The sequence below is a fragment of the Pristiophorus japonicus genome, chromosome 18 (assembly GCF_044704955.1).
Source record: "Pristiophorus japonicus isolate sPriJap1 chromosome 18, sPriJap1.hap1, whole genome shotgun sequence".
Lineage (NCBI taxonomy): Eukaryota > Metazoa > Chordata > Chondrichthyes > Pristiophoridae > Pristiophorus > Pristiophorus japonicus.
Genome location: NC_091994.1, coordinates 37,972,739 through 37,988,071, shown reverse-complemented (window position 1 = coordinate 37,988,071; position 15,333 = coordinate 37,972,739). Strand labels below are relative to the sequence as shown.

At 44.0% G+C, this 15,333-nt stretch overlaps 1 protein-coding gene across 1 annotated transcript in view; it reads left to right on the top strand.

Moving 5' to 3' along the window:
* The window catches only part of LOC139229206 (tight junction protein ZO-3-like), a 47,176-nt gene extending 34,981 nt beyond the window's left edge, over positions 1 to 12,195 (top strand). Inside the window, exons 17-20 of the mRNA XM_070860862.1 lie at positions 1,406 to 1,506; positions 2,535 to 2,798; positions 4,486 to 4,526; positions 11,569 to 12,195. Of these exons, the coding sequence (XP_070716963.1) occupies positions 1,406 to 1,506; positions 2,535 to 2,798; positions 4,486 to 4,526; positions 11,569 to 11,671 (509 nt within the window). The 3' untranslated portion in view covers positions 11,672 to 12,195. The remainder of the gene's footprint in view (positions 1 to 1,405; positions 1,507 to 2,534; positions 2,799 to 4,485; positions 4,527 to 11,568) is intronic.
* The last annotated feature ends 3,138 nt before the right edge of the window (positions 12,196 to 15,333 follow it).

Genomic DNA, 15,333 nt, shown 5'->3' with positions numbered 1-15,333 from the left:
AAACAGGCTTCCTTATCTTCGAGCCAAATTAGTTCTTGGGCTTTGTTTAAACTGTTCTGTCCATTGATTTTCAATGTCTCCTTTGTCAGTGTTTTTGGTGGGCTAGTCAGCAGTAACTCGATTAGGGTGTGATAATGTGCTATCACTGGTTTTGCATTGTTTTAGGATTGTCCAGTTTCCTGGCCATCTAGTTGGGCCCATGATTTCCATTGTGGTTGATTGGCTTCTTGCATATTTTGGCTGAGTTCTGTAGTTTAGATAATGGCTGGTAATTTGATTATCTCTTAGGAGGTGAATTGGTGCTGCATAGTTCCCCCAGACAGTCTGGGATCCTTAATACACAAATTTGCTTCACAGAGGTTAGCCCTACTTCCTGTATTCGGTAACTCTTTTTCGCAGTCAAAATGTTGTAGAATCTTAAAATTGATATGCTCCTTCCCATCGATGTTTAGGGGATCTCAGGCTTCTGTAATTTAGGTCCATTTTGAATTCTCTTTTCAAAAAGTCCAAACACTGGGGGAGTTTCCATGAGGTTGGCCCCCTTTTGCCTTTTTCCTTTTAAAACTTAGATCTCCACTTGAAAAATCCAAAGCTCATTTTTAACTGTCCAAAAGGAGCTTTTCTTTAATTTTCAGGGAGAGGGACTCATGGGAATTTTTGGGAACCCTTCAACACTGCACTCGTTTAAGAAACAGTTGGATGTTGTAATGGAGCTTGGTTTTCTGGAAGGATGAGATCAAACAGGATGAAGGGCCTTCTTCATCGTGTGATAAGAACATAAGAAATAGGAGCAGGAGTAGGCCATACGGCCCCTCGAGCCTGCTTCGCTCAATCTTGCACATGGCCTCAGCAATGCTGGCAGCTGGTCCTCAAATACATGAGGGCCCGACTGAATAGTAGCGATTCCCGAGCTTGCCTCGTGACCAGCTTACAATCGGTTAAACACAGCAGCACGGCACTAAAATAGCACAGATAAAGACTGGGCATACAAGTACTGTCTTCCTTTCCTCCTATAATCACTAGGCATCAACTTATCTCTTCTTGATTCTTGTTGTCTCTTTTAGCCGTAGTGACGTCCTGTACTGTGGCTGTCAGCCCTTCTCCTGGGTTTCTCAAATAACAATATAAGGGATCATTTTGCAAAGCTCTGTTGACAGCCTCGCTAGCAGTGAGTGTGGGTGAGAGTCTAGGCTGCAGTGCTACAGCCATAACCCTGGCCCATGGTCACCATTCTGTGCCATCAGTGGAGCCTCACAGGGTGGCCTCTATAATGCCCTTCCACATCTATGCAAATTCCCAGTTTGTTCCGACTCTGGTTCAGATATGAGTCCAAATAGAACCTTTGTCTGTTCTGAATAGATTTCTGAATAAATACATTCTTTAATTTTATGGATTTTATTCACAGGTAAAATAAATCTGAATTCTGGTTCTAGTGCGTGGTATGAAGCCCTGAAAGCAACAATCAAGGAGCAGCAGACTCAACCCGTGTGGTTTCCTGAAGAAAAGGTACTTTTTCCTCTTTGAAACTTGCAGTGATTGTACTCCATGGAACAAAGCCCAAATGCCAGCGGTAAAAATATATTCCGACTCTTGTGGAGCATGTCGTTTCAGATGGTTTACCTTAAGCTTCCTCAATAAGTCAGTTAGAAGAGCACCTTGAACTGTACTGAGCCTAAACACCAGGAAGGTCCCAGGTTCTGTGCTGAGTTATCCGACTCCAGCCAGAGCAGCAGCTGCCATTCTGCAATTGGCATCAGTAATCTTGAGTTGGAGAAGGGAAAATCAGTAACAATTCCGACTCCTGATCACTAGAAAGTGCGTGGAAGTGGACATCAATTGAGGGCACTTCAGGATCTGCAGTGATGCCACCCATGAAGAACAGCCTGTCAGCACTCTTTTGTGTGCTTGACTCAGCTGGGAGCACTGTTCAAAGAAGAGCAGGGAGATCTCCGAGTGTCCTGGCTAAGATTCCTCGCTCAAGCAACATCACCAAAATTGTAGGATTTTATGTGGAGTCTTTTTCAAAAGATTTTGTAGAAAATCTATCAAAGAAACTTTGTTGCATTATTCTTAACCTATTTCATTTTGTGACACAATGGGTCCCCTGCTGCTGGGCCTTTGAATGGTGGAGGGAGAGCAATGAAATGTTACTTGCAGGAACAGCAGGAATAATGGAGATGTGAGGATGAAAAACTATTCTATAGAGTTTTGCTTGATTACCGTTGGAATCTATGAGTATTCATGTAGAGTCCATGATAGGGTAAAGTGAACATGAGCTGTAGAAGAAGTTTAAATGGGTGGGGTAGAATCTATGACAGGGTAGATTGTACCTGGACTGTAAGAGATCGAATGAACAGGGTAGAGTCTGTGATCAGGTAAATTGTACATGGACTGTTGCAGGAAATTAGATGGGTGGGTTGGAGTCTATGATAGGGTAAATTATACATGGGCTGTAGAAGGAGATTAAATGGGTGGGGTTGGACTAAGATGAATGGGCCAAGTGGCCTTTTCTGATTCTGTACTTTATGTTTCAGACTGAAGAAGTAGGAATTGAAGACCTGGAGCTGCTGAACCGATCGACCAGTGTGAGCATGGATTATCTCAGCTGTGATGAGAGCAGGGCAAACAGTGATTATGAGGACACAGATGGAGAAGGTGGGGCTTACACAGATAATGAACTGGATGACAGGCTAGATGGGCCTGCAATCACTAGATCCTCTGAACCAATCAGGACTGAAGCATCCCAAATCTCCTCGGCAGCAGTCCATGCTGCACCAAAGGCCTATTCACAATCACAGGTATGCGAAGCGATGGATGGTTAAAGTTTAACCAACGAAAGGGAACTGGAATCTTGAGTCAAATGGAACCCCCTTATAAGATGCCAGAGGGATCCTGGTTCCAATGATTCAATGTTTACCCATATTGGGGACACTGATTTGATTTTATTCAGCACAAGCAAGACTTAATACATTACACTATTCCCGCTAGTATTTACAGAGTATAATTGAAGCTTATATTACTCGTTATACTCTGGGTAGAAGCCGCAACCGTGAGTAAGCTGTACCCTGCAGCTCTTGTCTCTCATTGTCTCCTGCGTGTCTCCTTCATATTTCCTCTACTCTTTCCAAAATCTTCTACTCCTGAAAACTTCTACAATTTGTGCCTGTTAAGGCCCCCTTCTTATACCCTTACTCACATTCAAATTCTATGGTGTCTTCCTGAACCAATCACTGGCTTACACCCAAAACTCAAACACCAATCATAAAGATGCCACAACCGCAGCACCTTGGCTTACGCAGATTCTGGTCTTATGACACCCTTACATCATCTTTTGTTGAGCATCAAGACTCATATCTGGGGTAGTTATGGCAATACAAAAGGAAGGTGTCCCCATGGTGTCCATGCTGTTCGCTGTGAGAGGCCTATATATTTAATTCACTGCAGTTATAACATTCCAACACAGTGGCAGCTGGACTTAACCTTGGTTCCCAGGCTAGCTGACTCTATTCGACCATGGGAGCCTTTTTTCTCACCCAAGGCTGACTGGTTACAGCTTACTCACAGATTTTTAATTATAATCAAAAGGGTTACATGTCAAATATAATTCAGGTTATCATTGCATACAATTGATGATTACAGATTTTTAAATGTAATTCTTACATACGATTATAAATCCATTACTGATGATTATAAGATATTAAAACAAGTATTATAAAAAAACAACTAATCCATGATAGTCTTTACACCCTGCAAAATCTGAAAGTTTTCTGGTGCCAAAGAGAGCATTTAAAGAAAAGGCCCTTTTACTAGATGAGTTATCAATGAATTCCATGTCAACCTTTTCATTATTTGTTCTTGACAAAGCTATATTTATTGCCCATCCCTAGGCGCCCTGAGAAGGTGGTGGGGCCACTTCAGAGACGGTAACCGAAGAATAGTTGGAGTCATGTAATTGCTCAAGGTGGTCAATTTCTGGTTTTGAAAAGTCAAATATGAAAAGCTTCAACTTAATTTCTTGACCAACAAACTGGGAAATATTAGCACAGAGATCGTAACAACAGCCCTCCTGGATCTATTCATTTAAAGTCTGTAGTCTCCATCTAGTCCCAGTGAAAACAACATTGCAGATGTGGCACCAGGGGTCAGTGTGGCCACACTGTCAGAATAGCACTAGCAGTAACAATCAGACCTGTGCAGCAAGGGGATTGGAGCCTACAGTTGAGTACAGTGGTAGGTGCAAGTCTGCATTCCAGTAGCCAACGTTCTTGACCAATGACTGATGTGGCCCTGAAGTTATCTTCCAAAGAGGTAATGACAAATAGAAGGCTCTAACTCGGAGCCAGCTTTAACAATGAATGCACGGATTTGGCATAAGTGCTTCACTCCCCTATAACTTAAGATACAGAGGGACTAAATGTAAACCTATCTTATGTCGCTGTATTTGGTGCAATCGGTCCACTTCAGTTTGTTTGTCTGTTCCAACAGGTCCAGCCTCAGGGTCAGTACAGGGATCCTCGATACACAAGGTGAGTATTTTCAGGATCCCTTTCCCAAGCCACTTCATTACCTTGTGCACGCAGATTCCAACAAATTGCTCCATGAAACCAAAACCCTTGGTTAAGCCAGTGTGAAATCACAACTCTCACCAGATTTCTCTATAAGGGAAACAGGTGACATTCAAATGATAACAGAAAAGGGAGGAATTTTGGGGGGGTTTCTGTAACTGACAGTTAATGAAATTCTGGGAATGTGCAACTTTGAAACATAGGATTTACTGTTCATCACTCGTGCTCATTCGGATATTTCTGTGATTTGTTAGCGGGTTGTTAATTTTGGCGAAGCGCTGCTCCATCTTAGCAATTAAACATTACAACTGGGCTCCAGACCCCAGACCACCCATGATCCAAACCACTGAAGATTTCCTAATCCACAAATTCAAAACAAGGCATCTATTGAAACTGACCATAAGCACATACAGGCAAGCCTGACACTCCCAAGTGCACACATGAAGAATGGGCATGGAGCTGGAGGGTAACTCCCCCGGCACACCCACAGCATTGGTTATTGACTTTAACGAGAAGGAAGGTGGCTTCAGTTGTGGGGGAAGGGGCTGGAAATACTATTCTGTGCAGTGACTACAGGTGTCAGCTTGGAGCAACCTTGCCTCTGAATGAGAAGATTATGAGTTCAAACACCACTCCATGGTTTCAGCACATAATCTAAACTAACAGCATTGCAATACTAAGCGGGTACTGCATTGTCAAAGGTACCATCTCCTTCAGGCGAGACGTTAAAATGAGCTCCTGCATGTTAAAGATTCCATGGCACCATTTGAAGAGGGGCAGGGGGTTCTTCTTCCTCAACCAACCACCAAAACATTACTCAACTAATGTAGCTACTGTTATGAATTCATAGAAACATAGAAAATAGGTGCAGGAGTAGGCCATTCGGCCATTCAAGCTTGCACCACCATTCAATAAGATCATGGCTGGTCATTCCCTCAGTACCCCTTTCCTGCTTTCTCTCCATACTCCTTGATCCCTTTAGCAGCAAGGGCCATATCTAACTCCTTCTTGAATATATCCAATGAACTGGCATCAACAACTCTCTGCGGGAGGGAATTCCACAGGTTAACAACTCTCTGAGTGAAGAAGTTTCTCCTCATCTCAGTCCTAAATGGCTTACCCCTTATCCTTAGACTATGTCCCCTGGTTCTGGACTTCCCCAACATCGGGAACATTCTTCCTGCATCTAACCTGTCCAAATTTTATATGTTTCTATGAGGTCAGAATTTTATATGTTTCTATGAGGTCCCATCTCATCCTTCTAAACTCCAGTGAATACAGGCCCAGTTGATCCAGTCTTTTCTCATATGACAGTCCAGCCATCCCTGGAATCAGTCTGGTGAACCTTCTCTTCACTCCCTCAATAGCAAGAACATCCTTCCTCAGATTAGGAGACCAAAACTGAACACATTATTCCAGGTGAGGCCTAACTAAGGCCCTGCACAACGGCAGTAAGACCTCCCTGCTCCTATACTCAAATCCCCTAGCTATGAAAGCCAACATACCATTTGCTTTCTTCACCGCCTGCTGTACCTGCATGCCAACTTTCAATGACTGATGTACCATGACACCCAGGTCTCGTTGCACTTCCCCTTTTCCTAATCTGCCGCCATTCAGATAATATTTTGCCTTCCTGTTTTTGCCACCAAAGTGGATAACCTCACATTTATCCACATTATACTGCATCTGCCATGCGTTTGCCCACTCACCTAACCTGTCCAAGTCACCCTGCAGCCTCTTAGCATCCTCCTCACAGCACCATCCAGCTTAGTGTCATCTGCAAACTTGGAGATATTACTCTCAATTCCTTCATCTAAATCATTAATGTATTTGTAAATAGCTGGGGTCCCAGCACTGAGCCCTGCGGCCCCCCACTAGTCACTGCCTGCCATTCTGAAAAGCACCCGTTTATCCCAACTCTCTGCTTCCTGTCTGCCAACCAGTTCTCTATCCACATCAGTACATTACCCCCAATACCATGTGCTTTAATTTTGCACACCAATCTCTTGTGTGGGACCTTATCAAAAGCCTTTTGAAAGTCCAAATACACCACATCCACTGGTTCTCCCTTGTCTACTCTACCAGTTACATCCTCAAAAAATTCTAGAAGATTTGTCAAGCATGATTTCCCTTTCATAAATCCATGCTGGCTTGGACCGATCCTGTCACTGTTTTCCAAATGCGCTGCTATTTCATCTTTAATAATTGATTCCAACATTTTCCCCACTACTTATGTCAGGCTAACCAGTCTATAATTACCCGTTTTCTCTCTCCCTTCTTTCTTAAAAGGTGGTGTTACATTAGCTACCTTCCAGTCCATAGGAACTGATTCAGAGTCGATAGACTGTTGGAAAATAATTACCAATGCATCCACTATTTCTAGGGCCACTTCCTTAAGTACTCTGGGATGAAGACTATCAGGCCCCGGGGATTTATCAGCCTTCAATCCCATCAATTTCCCTAACACAATTTCCCGCCTAATAAGGATTTCCTTCAGTTCCTCCTTCTCACTTGACCCTCGGTCCCCTAGTATTTCCGGAAGGTTATTTGTGTCTTCCTTTGTGAAGACAGAACCAAAGTATTTGTTTAACTGGTCTGCCATTTCTTTGTTCCCCATTATAAATTCACCTGAATCTGATTGCAAGGGACCTACGTTTATCTTCACTAATCTCTTTCTCTTCACATATCTATAGAAGCTTTTGCAATCAGTTTTTATGTTCCCTGCAAGCTTACTCTCGTACTCTATTTTCCCCCTCCTAATTAAACCCTTTTTCCTCCTCTGCTGGATTATAACATTCTCCCAGTCCTCAGGTTTGCTGCTTTTTCTGGCCAATTTATATGCCTCTTCCTTGGATTTAATACTACCCTTAATTTCCCTTGTTAGTCATGGTTGAGCCACCTTCCCCGTTTTATTTTTGCTCCAGACAGGGATATACAATTGTTGAAGTTCATCCATGTGATCTTTAAATGTTTGCCATTGCCTATCCACCGTCAACCCTTTAAGTATCACTCGCCAGTCTATTCTAGCCAATTCACATCTCATTCCATTGAAGTTACCTTTCCTTAAGTTCAGGACCCTAGTCTCTGAATTAACTGTGTCACTCTCCATCTTAATAAAGAATTCTACCATATTATGGTCACTCTTCCCCAAGGGGTCTCGCACAACAAGATTGCTAATTAGTCCTTTCTCATTACACATCACCCAGTCCAGAATGGCCAGCCCTCTAGTTGGTTCCTCGACATATTGGTCTAGAAAGCCATCCCTAATACACTCCAGGAAATCCTCCTCCACCGCATTGCTACCAGTTTGGTTAGCCCAATCAATATGTAGATTAAAGTCGCCTATGTTAACTGCTGTACCTTTATTGCACGCATCCCTAATTTCTTATTTGATGCTGTCCCCAATCTCAATACTTCTGTTTGGTGGTCTGTACACAACTCCCAGTAACGTTTTCTGCACTTTGGTATTCCGTAGCTCCACCCATACCGATTCCACATCATCCAAGCTAATGTCCTTCCTTACTATTGCATTAATTTCTTCTTTAACCAGCAACGCCACCCCACCTCCTTTTCCTTTCTGTCTATCCTTCCTGAATGTTGAATACCCCTGGATGTTGAGTTCCCAGCCTTGGTCACCCTGGAGCCATGTCTCCGTGATGCCAATTACATCATATCCGTTAACAGCTATCTGCGCAGTTAATTCATCCACTTTATTATGAATACTCCTCACATTGAGGCACAGAGCCTTCAGGCTTGTCTTTTTAACACACTTTGCCCCTTTAGAATTTTGCTGTAATGTGGCCCTTTTTGCTTTTTGCCTTGGGTTTCTCTGCCCTCCACTTTTACTTTTCTTCTTTCTATCTTTTGCTTCTGCCCCCATTCTACTTCCCTCTGTCTCCCTGCATGCATTCCCATCTCCCTGCCATATTAGTTTAACCCCTCCCCAACAGCACTAGCAAACACTCCCCCTAGGACATTGGTTTCTGTCCTGCTCAGGTGCAGACCATCTGGTTTGTACTGGTACCACCTCCCCCAGAACCGGTTCCAATGTCCCAGGAATTTGAATCCCTCCCTTCTGCACCACTCCTCAAGCCACGTATTCATCTGAGCTATCCTGCGATTCCTATTCTGACTAGCACGTGGCACTGGTAGCAATCCTGCGATTACTACTTTTGAGGTCCTACTTTTTAATTTAGCTCCTAGCTCCCTAAATTCTGCCTCAGGTCTGCCGTAGATACCTTCTTGGGTTCAGTGGCATCAGCCAATCCCTTAAGGAGTCTGAGTGTCTTCCTTTAATGGGAGTTGACTTATACTGCCCTATACCTACTTGTACTGCAGCATAACTTGGGATGTAGAACTAGGATCTCCTTATTATCTAGAGCACGGGGTGGAAATTCGGTCGTGCCTCATTTGGGGCGGTAACCCAGGCTGGGCGGTAATTTTAGCACCTTGAAAAAGCTTGCATCTCCCACCCAGAAATTCGACAGAATCGGCCGAAGAGCTGACAGGGGCGATAAATTGCACACCAGAGCTGGGGGGATGGTGGGGGGGCGGCATAACGAAAGTTTGGGCAGTAAATTTGGCGGACTCATTGCGCATGCGTGGAACTCTGAGTCAGATCGCGGGAAAAGCCAAGTCTTAAAGGCGTGGCATAGTAATGCACCCATTAAAGTTTTCAAAATCATTTGTTTTCCACCTGCACTGTATGTCTGTATGCCGCTGCAAACTCGGAAGCTCACGCACCGTGCTGTGTGTAAATGTTGCGTTGACTGTGACCTCCGAGGGAAACGCTTCCTTATCCCTTTAAGTAGCCACCAGTTAACGACTCTGCAAGCCTGGACCCACTGTTTTTCCAGATTTTGTTCTTGGCAGCCGCTCAATGAGGCGGCGGCACTGAATTTACCGACCGGGTTGCAAGCGTGGACTGAGGTCAGGATCGCACTGATTGTCAGCAGCTAGGCGCTCCTTGTGAGCCTCTAATGAATTTTCGGTCGGGGCGCTAAAAGCTGTGCTCCCGGTCGGTAACCTCATCCACTCCCATTAACTCCCCCTGGCTGCTAACTGAGGCGTCGAGTAACCAAGAATCCGGCCCAGATATCTATGTCTTAACACATGGATCTCTCCACTCTCTCTGAAAGCAGGCTGAGCTAACACTGGATGAGGTGAAGCTTGATCCGAATTGTAAGCTGCTTTATTGCACAGTAAGAGGAAAGGTACAGAGCAGCAGGTATGATCAGGGTTCTTTAGTTCAATTGCTGCAACTTATGTTCACATAATAACACAAAATAAAGAATAGGCAACAGTACACCTGGGTGGTTTTACTTAATTCACACAGAATAACCCCTCTGCATCCTGTCCTACAGCCCAGGCCAGAAGCACCCTCCGACTATATCCTGTCCTTCTGCTGCCTGCCTGTGCAGCATCCTGTTCCTAAAAGGCCCGACTGCCTCCCTTGGTATCTGTGTTCTGTTCTGAAAAACCTTTACTCTGTGTCAAAAAGTATGTCCCCCTCACACATCAACAGAGTTTCCCAACACAATGGAGAGAGGTGCCTCTCACAATACACAAACTAATAATTAGGACGTTGCACTACGTTAAAGGCGCTATATAAGTACAAGTTGTTGCTGTTGTTAATGTTTAATCTCTGGGAGCAGCAGCTTCCATTTAGCGCATTAACCGCCTTTTATCTCGGTGTTTATTTTTTTTAATTTGTGAGAATGTACATTGCTTTGAAAAACCCAGCATGAAAAGTCATGCTTTCCAACTCCTTTCTGTGGAAAACGGGTCAAAAACTCCAGAAGTGTGACAGCTGGCAAAAAGAAAAGCAGATTAACTGGTCATTCGTCGAATTTTTATTTGTTGGACCTTGCTGTGCACAGACTGGCTGTGGCGAGTTTTAGAAACATAGAAAACATAGAAAATAGGTGCAGGAGTAGGCCATTCGGCCCTTCGAGCCTGCACCACCATTCAATAAGATCATGGCTGCACAATGGTCTCCGCACTTCAAAATAATTCACTGGGTGTGAAATGATTGGGAGTAGCCCGAGATCTGATAATATGGTGTGTGAATGCATATTGTTTCTTTCATCATCATCATAGGCGGTCCCTCGAACGAGGATGACTTGCTCTCGAGTTCACAGGTGTTTCGATAAAGGACCCGATGTTCCAGTCCTGAACTCCAATTGAGGGGGTGGAGGATGCCTGTGCGTGAATTATTTTAACGTGTGGTGGCCGTTGCACACCACTCACCACACGGGCTTGACAGAGCTAGGTCTTGGTCCAGTGGCAAGGGTTAACCAGGATGACTGGAGACCTGCTCTGCTGCACGGACCTAGTGCGCACATATCGGAGTGTAGGCTGGTCCCTGCGTCCCTGGGCTCTTGGCTCTTCTGGGCTCCGTGCCCTCATCTGTCGCACCTCCGCCACCGAATTTCTAGCCCAAAGTGTTTCTCTTCTCAATACTGAGGAGGAAACACGATCTCCGTACAGCCTGAACACCTCGCCACTCAAGCTTTTGCACTCCACCAGATTTTCAGTACAGAAAGCAAAATGTAACAAACTCTTATCGATAAACAGCATAGACAGACAAATTAATTCCACTTTTTATAAATCAAGCATTTAAAAATAAACTAGCTATTAACCAGTTCTAATGTCCCGAGCCATGCTAATCATAGGTTGGACACAGGCACAACCAACTTTACAAAAGCTAGAAACAGTGACGATTGGACACATCTTAAATCACTTCTTTTTATGGAATCATTCCATCTTCTTTCGAAAGAGGTGGTATATTAGATGTTCTTTGGAAACCTACTGACCTATATATCTGGTCTCAGATAAGATGCTGGATGAAGAGTCAGATGTTGCTGATTCATGACCTTTCACAGCTTCATCATTACGAACTCTGTTAGACCGAGCCTGCCTTTCACTGGATGACGGGCAAGATGGTGGTTGATCATATACGACTTTAGAACCAGCACTCTCTCTTTATTGATCCCTTTTATAGGCCAAATGAACGGGACCACATTGCAGTCAAGTACGGCCGAGAACCAATCTACAGTTCAGACGAGGATGACGATGATTGGAATGGACCAGCCACTGAACTGTAAACGGAGCGCCAACAACAACCACTCCTGCAATGGAACAGTGTTCAAACAATCAAAGGACAGTTTAGCTGCTCTCAAACAGTAACCAAATTTGTTTTTAACTCCTTCATAAATGATTGTTTTAAAATAAATGCAAACATGACATTGTTACACCTTAATTGTAAACCCTTCTCACTTCTCTGTAATTAGGTGAAGTGCTAGGGGCTTTAGCATTAAGCCTCTGTGTGATAGCTTACCTCCTGAAAGACTTGATGGGTCAATGTATCATTCAGTGTGGTACATGCCTGCAAGGTTCCTCATTCAATCCCTGGCCTGTGTGGAGTGAACTGATCATTGGGGTGGTTTTAGGGCTATAATTGGCTTCATGGCTCCCAGGATCGGGAGGATTCCTGTTAATGTCAGCAGGCTGTTTGACTGCAAGAGTATCACCCACTGAACCCGTAGTTATTCAGCAGCTCCTGTTGGAAAGTGCCTATACGTGTGAATGACTTTTGCCCTCTGTCGATTTCACAGACCAGGAATTGAAGATGGGACTCTGACCCTTGCTGCGTTTATTATTAGACCCATCCTCACAATACCTTTCATATATATTTTTTATTAAAAACAAATGAACTCTAGAATCACAAGTACTGCTGGCCAGGTTTTTCTTTCTGAGGGTTTGTGATTGTTTTTTCACCAAGTAGGAACTTTCTGCTGGATAAACGGACTTGCTTCCGTGAAATGGTTGGAGTAATAGATTGAGTCGATGGGCAGATCTTATCTAATGTTAAGGACTTTTCTTTAGGAATGGAATTTTTCAAAAGCTCCCCATTATACGAAACATTGTGACTACCCCACCTGTCCAATTGGTGATACAGGTTTGATCCTGGCGCAATGGTTAGAACGCTACAATTGGCCCTCAGTGTCTCGGTGCTAGGCAGACTCTCACTATCCAGCAACTTCTGCTGGAAAGGGCATGTCAGGTGACTGTAGGGAATGGGTTCAGCAGTGATACTCTCACAGTTAAACAGCCTGCTGACATTCACAGGCTAAACTTACACACGTAAATCAGTGTCCAGGGAACTGTACTCCAACAAGTCTCCATTTAGGAGAAAAGAGAAAACTAGAGACAGGAAAAAAATCATGAATTCTAAATGCTAATGATGCACAGTGTATTTCATTCAGTAAAGTGAGGTAGGTGAGCACAAATGAGACAATGTCTTGCTTTATCTTACTGCTTCCAAATTTAGCACACCTTTTTTGTCCAAAACAACCAAAGACAGTCCACTTTGATCTGAAATTTGATGCCATTACATTCTAAGCTCTAACAAGGAGCCACCAGGTATGCTGAGGCTCAGTGGGTTCAAGCCAGTGAGCTCGGTCCACACTTAGCTGGGCAATTACAGACAACGGCAATTGCATAGCAACCTTTTATTTCTGGGAGCATTGTAAAGAAGGAAGGTGAAAGTTCAATGCCATCAGCTGCCTGTCATATCCTGGTGGCTTTATCCCTCTTCAGTACCAATAATGATTGTGTCGCGTTAGCTCATTTAACCATAGGAGAAGGTGGGTTATTACAGGTGTCTTTAGCACCCCTGCGGTTGGGGATGGGAGAACAGCCAGCATGGGTTCTGCTCCTCATCGTTATCCAGGAACCACTGATGTAAAACAAGTATTTCTTGTTGACCAGTCTACGTGCACTATCAAGGCTCACACCAGAAGACCGTGCCCATGGAACTGAACACCAGCAGGAATAAATACATTCAGGCGAGGAGGGGCGACAATTGGAGGAAAACAGTGTGAGGTATGCCAACGTAACTGAGCATCCAGACCAGAAACATTCCAAACACCCACTATGTGGGTTACTAGTCTCTGCTCGGTGGTATTTCTATTGAGCGGTTTGTGTTGAATTACAATAGCTGAAGTTATTTTGCACATATTTCGTTGCATTTTGAGAACAAAAATGGACAAATAATCTTAAAATGTACAGAAATTCTACTGATACAGTCTGCTTATGTGAAATAAGCTTGGCCTCTCTCACTGGTGGACATAGGCCCACAGCATTAAACTACCATTCTCACTCTTCAGAGGCCACAGGACAGCTGGTGTGGGGAATGCTGGAAAGTGAATGTATGTGTGAATGTCACTTTCCTTCTCTGCCGCTTTCACAGACCAGGGATTGAAGCTGGCACTCTCTGATCATTCGAACCAGCTTCACAATCCCTTTCATATATATTGTTAAATGCCCAGGTTTTTTTCCAGAGTGTTTGTGATCGTATTTTTCACCAAGTCGTGAACTTTCTGCTGGATAAACGGACTTGTTATTGTGAAATGGTTGGGGTGATAGACTGAATCATTTGCCAGATGCAAGTACCTACCCACAGTTAAGGATGTGTTTTAGGAATGGGTCATTTAAAAAAATTGTATTAACAATTGTGACTACACCATCTGCCCAATTGGTGGCAATTAACGGTGGATAGTTCCCAGGATCGATCTGGGTGCAACAGTTGGGACACCACAATTGGTCCTCAGTGTCTCTGAGACAGTGAGCACACTCCTGAGGTTAGGGCTGAGGTATATTGTTGGGCCAGTGTAAAGGGAGCTTTACTCTGCCCTTCAGCTGAGCCAGGAGAAGTTGATACTCACACTTGGTGTCTGAAATGGGAGCGTGCTCCATTGCATAGTGCCTTGAGCACAAAATTCACAAACACAATGTTAAAGTTATATATATATATCATCTGCCCAGCAGCATAAGGATTAACCTTTTGTCTCAGTAATATCTTGTGTGCAGTAAATGGAGGGTGGGGACAGCAGAATTCCAATTGCAACTTTAATTACTCCAAATTGGCCTGGAGGGGACTGGTGTTGGATCACATACTGCCAGTATTTGAGGCCCTGTAATAAAAGGAACTTCTTGTCTTGACAATTTCTTATGCTAAACAACTGTTTTTTTGTAAGATTACCAATATATATATTTCAATAAAATATGTATGTTTTTACGATATGGGACTCATTCCCTTACTGGTATTTACCATTTCTGTACAACCTTCACATAGCAGTTTTCATAGGTTCTCCAGTCTAATGTTTTCTGGGTTCAGCATCAGGTCGAGGCACACCAGTCACAGGCTGCTGCACTGCTGTAGGACTTGGGACCAAGGCAAACAACCAACTGCTTGTCTCTCCATTTTTCCCCTCCTCTCCTTAAGTTGCTGACTCTTAATGGGATTCGGTTGCCCTGGCACCATCAGCCCACCCAAGCAGAAGTTCATTGTGCCACTGTTACCTGATTAAAAGGCCATTTGTAATTTATGCCCAAGGTGCCTCATCATAATGGATCCTTTGACCTGGAGGCCTGAAAAAGTGCTAACAATCAACTAGTTAATCCATTTAAACCCAGATAGTTTCACCTGTAACTCTGACAAAGTGATTATCTGCACGAACGTTTTGTGTTGTTCTGCGCATGTGTGCAGTGGACCCCGCCACTTTTGCGCACCGGAAATGGGGAGAGCCTGGAGCTGCTGTCATTGCTGTGATTATCTATATGGACATTTTCGCAGACTTCTGAGAAACAGAGGAAATCGGAGGTTGGGCCGAGAGAGAGAGGGGGGGGGGGGACAGAGAGAGAGGGGGGGCGAGAGAGAGGGGATAGGGGGAGAGAGAGAGTGTGCAGGGGAGAGAGAGAGAGA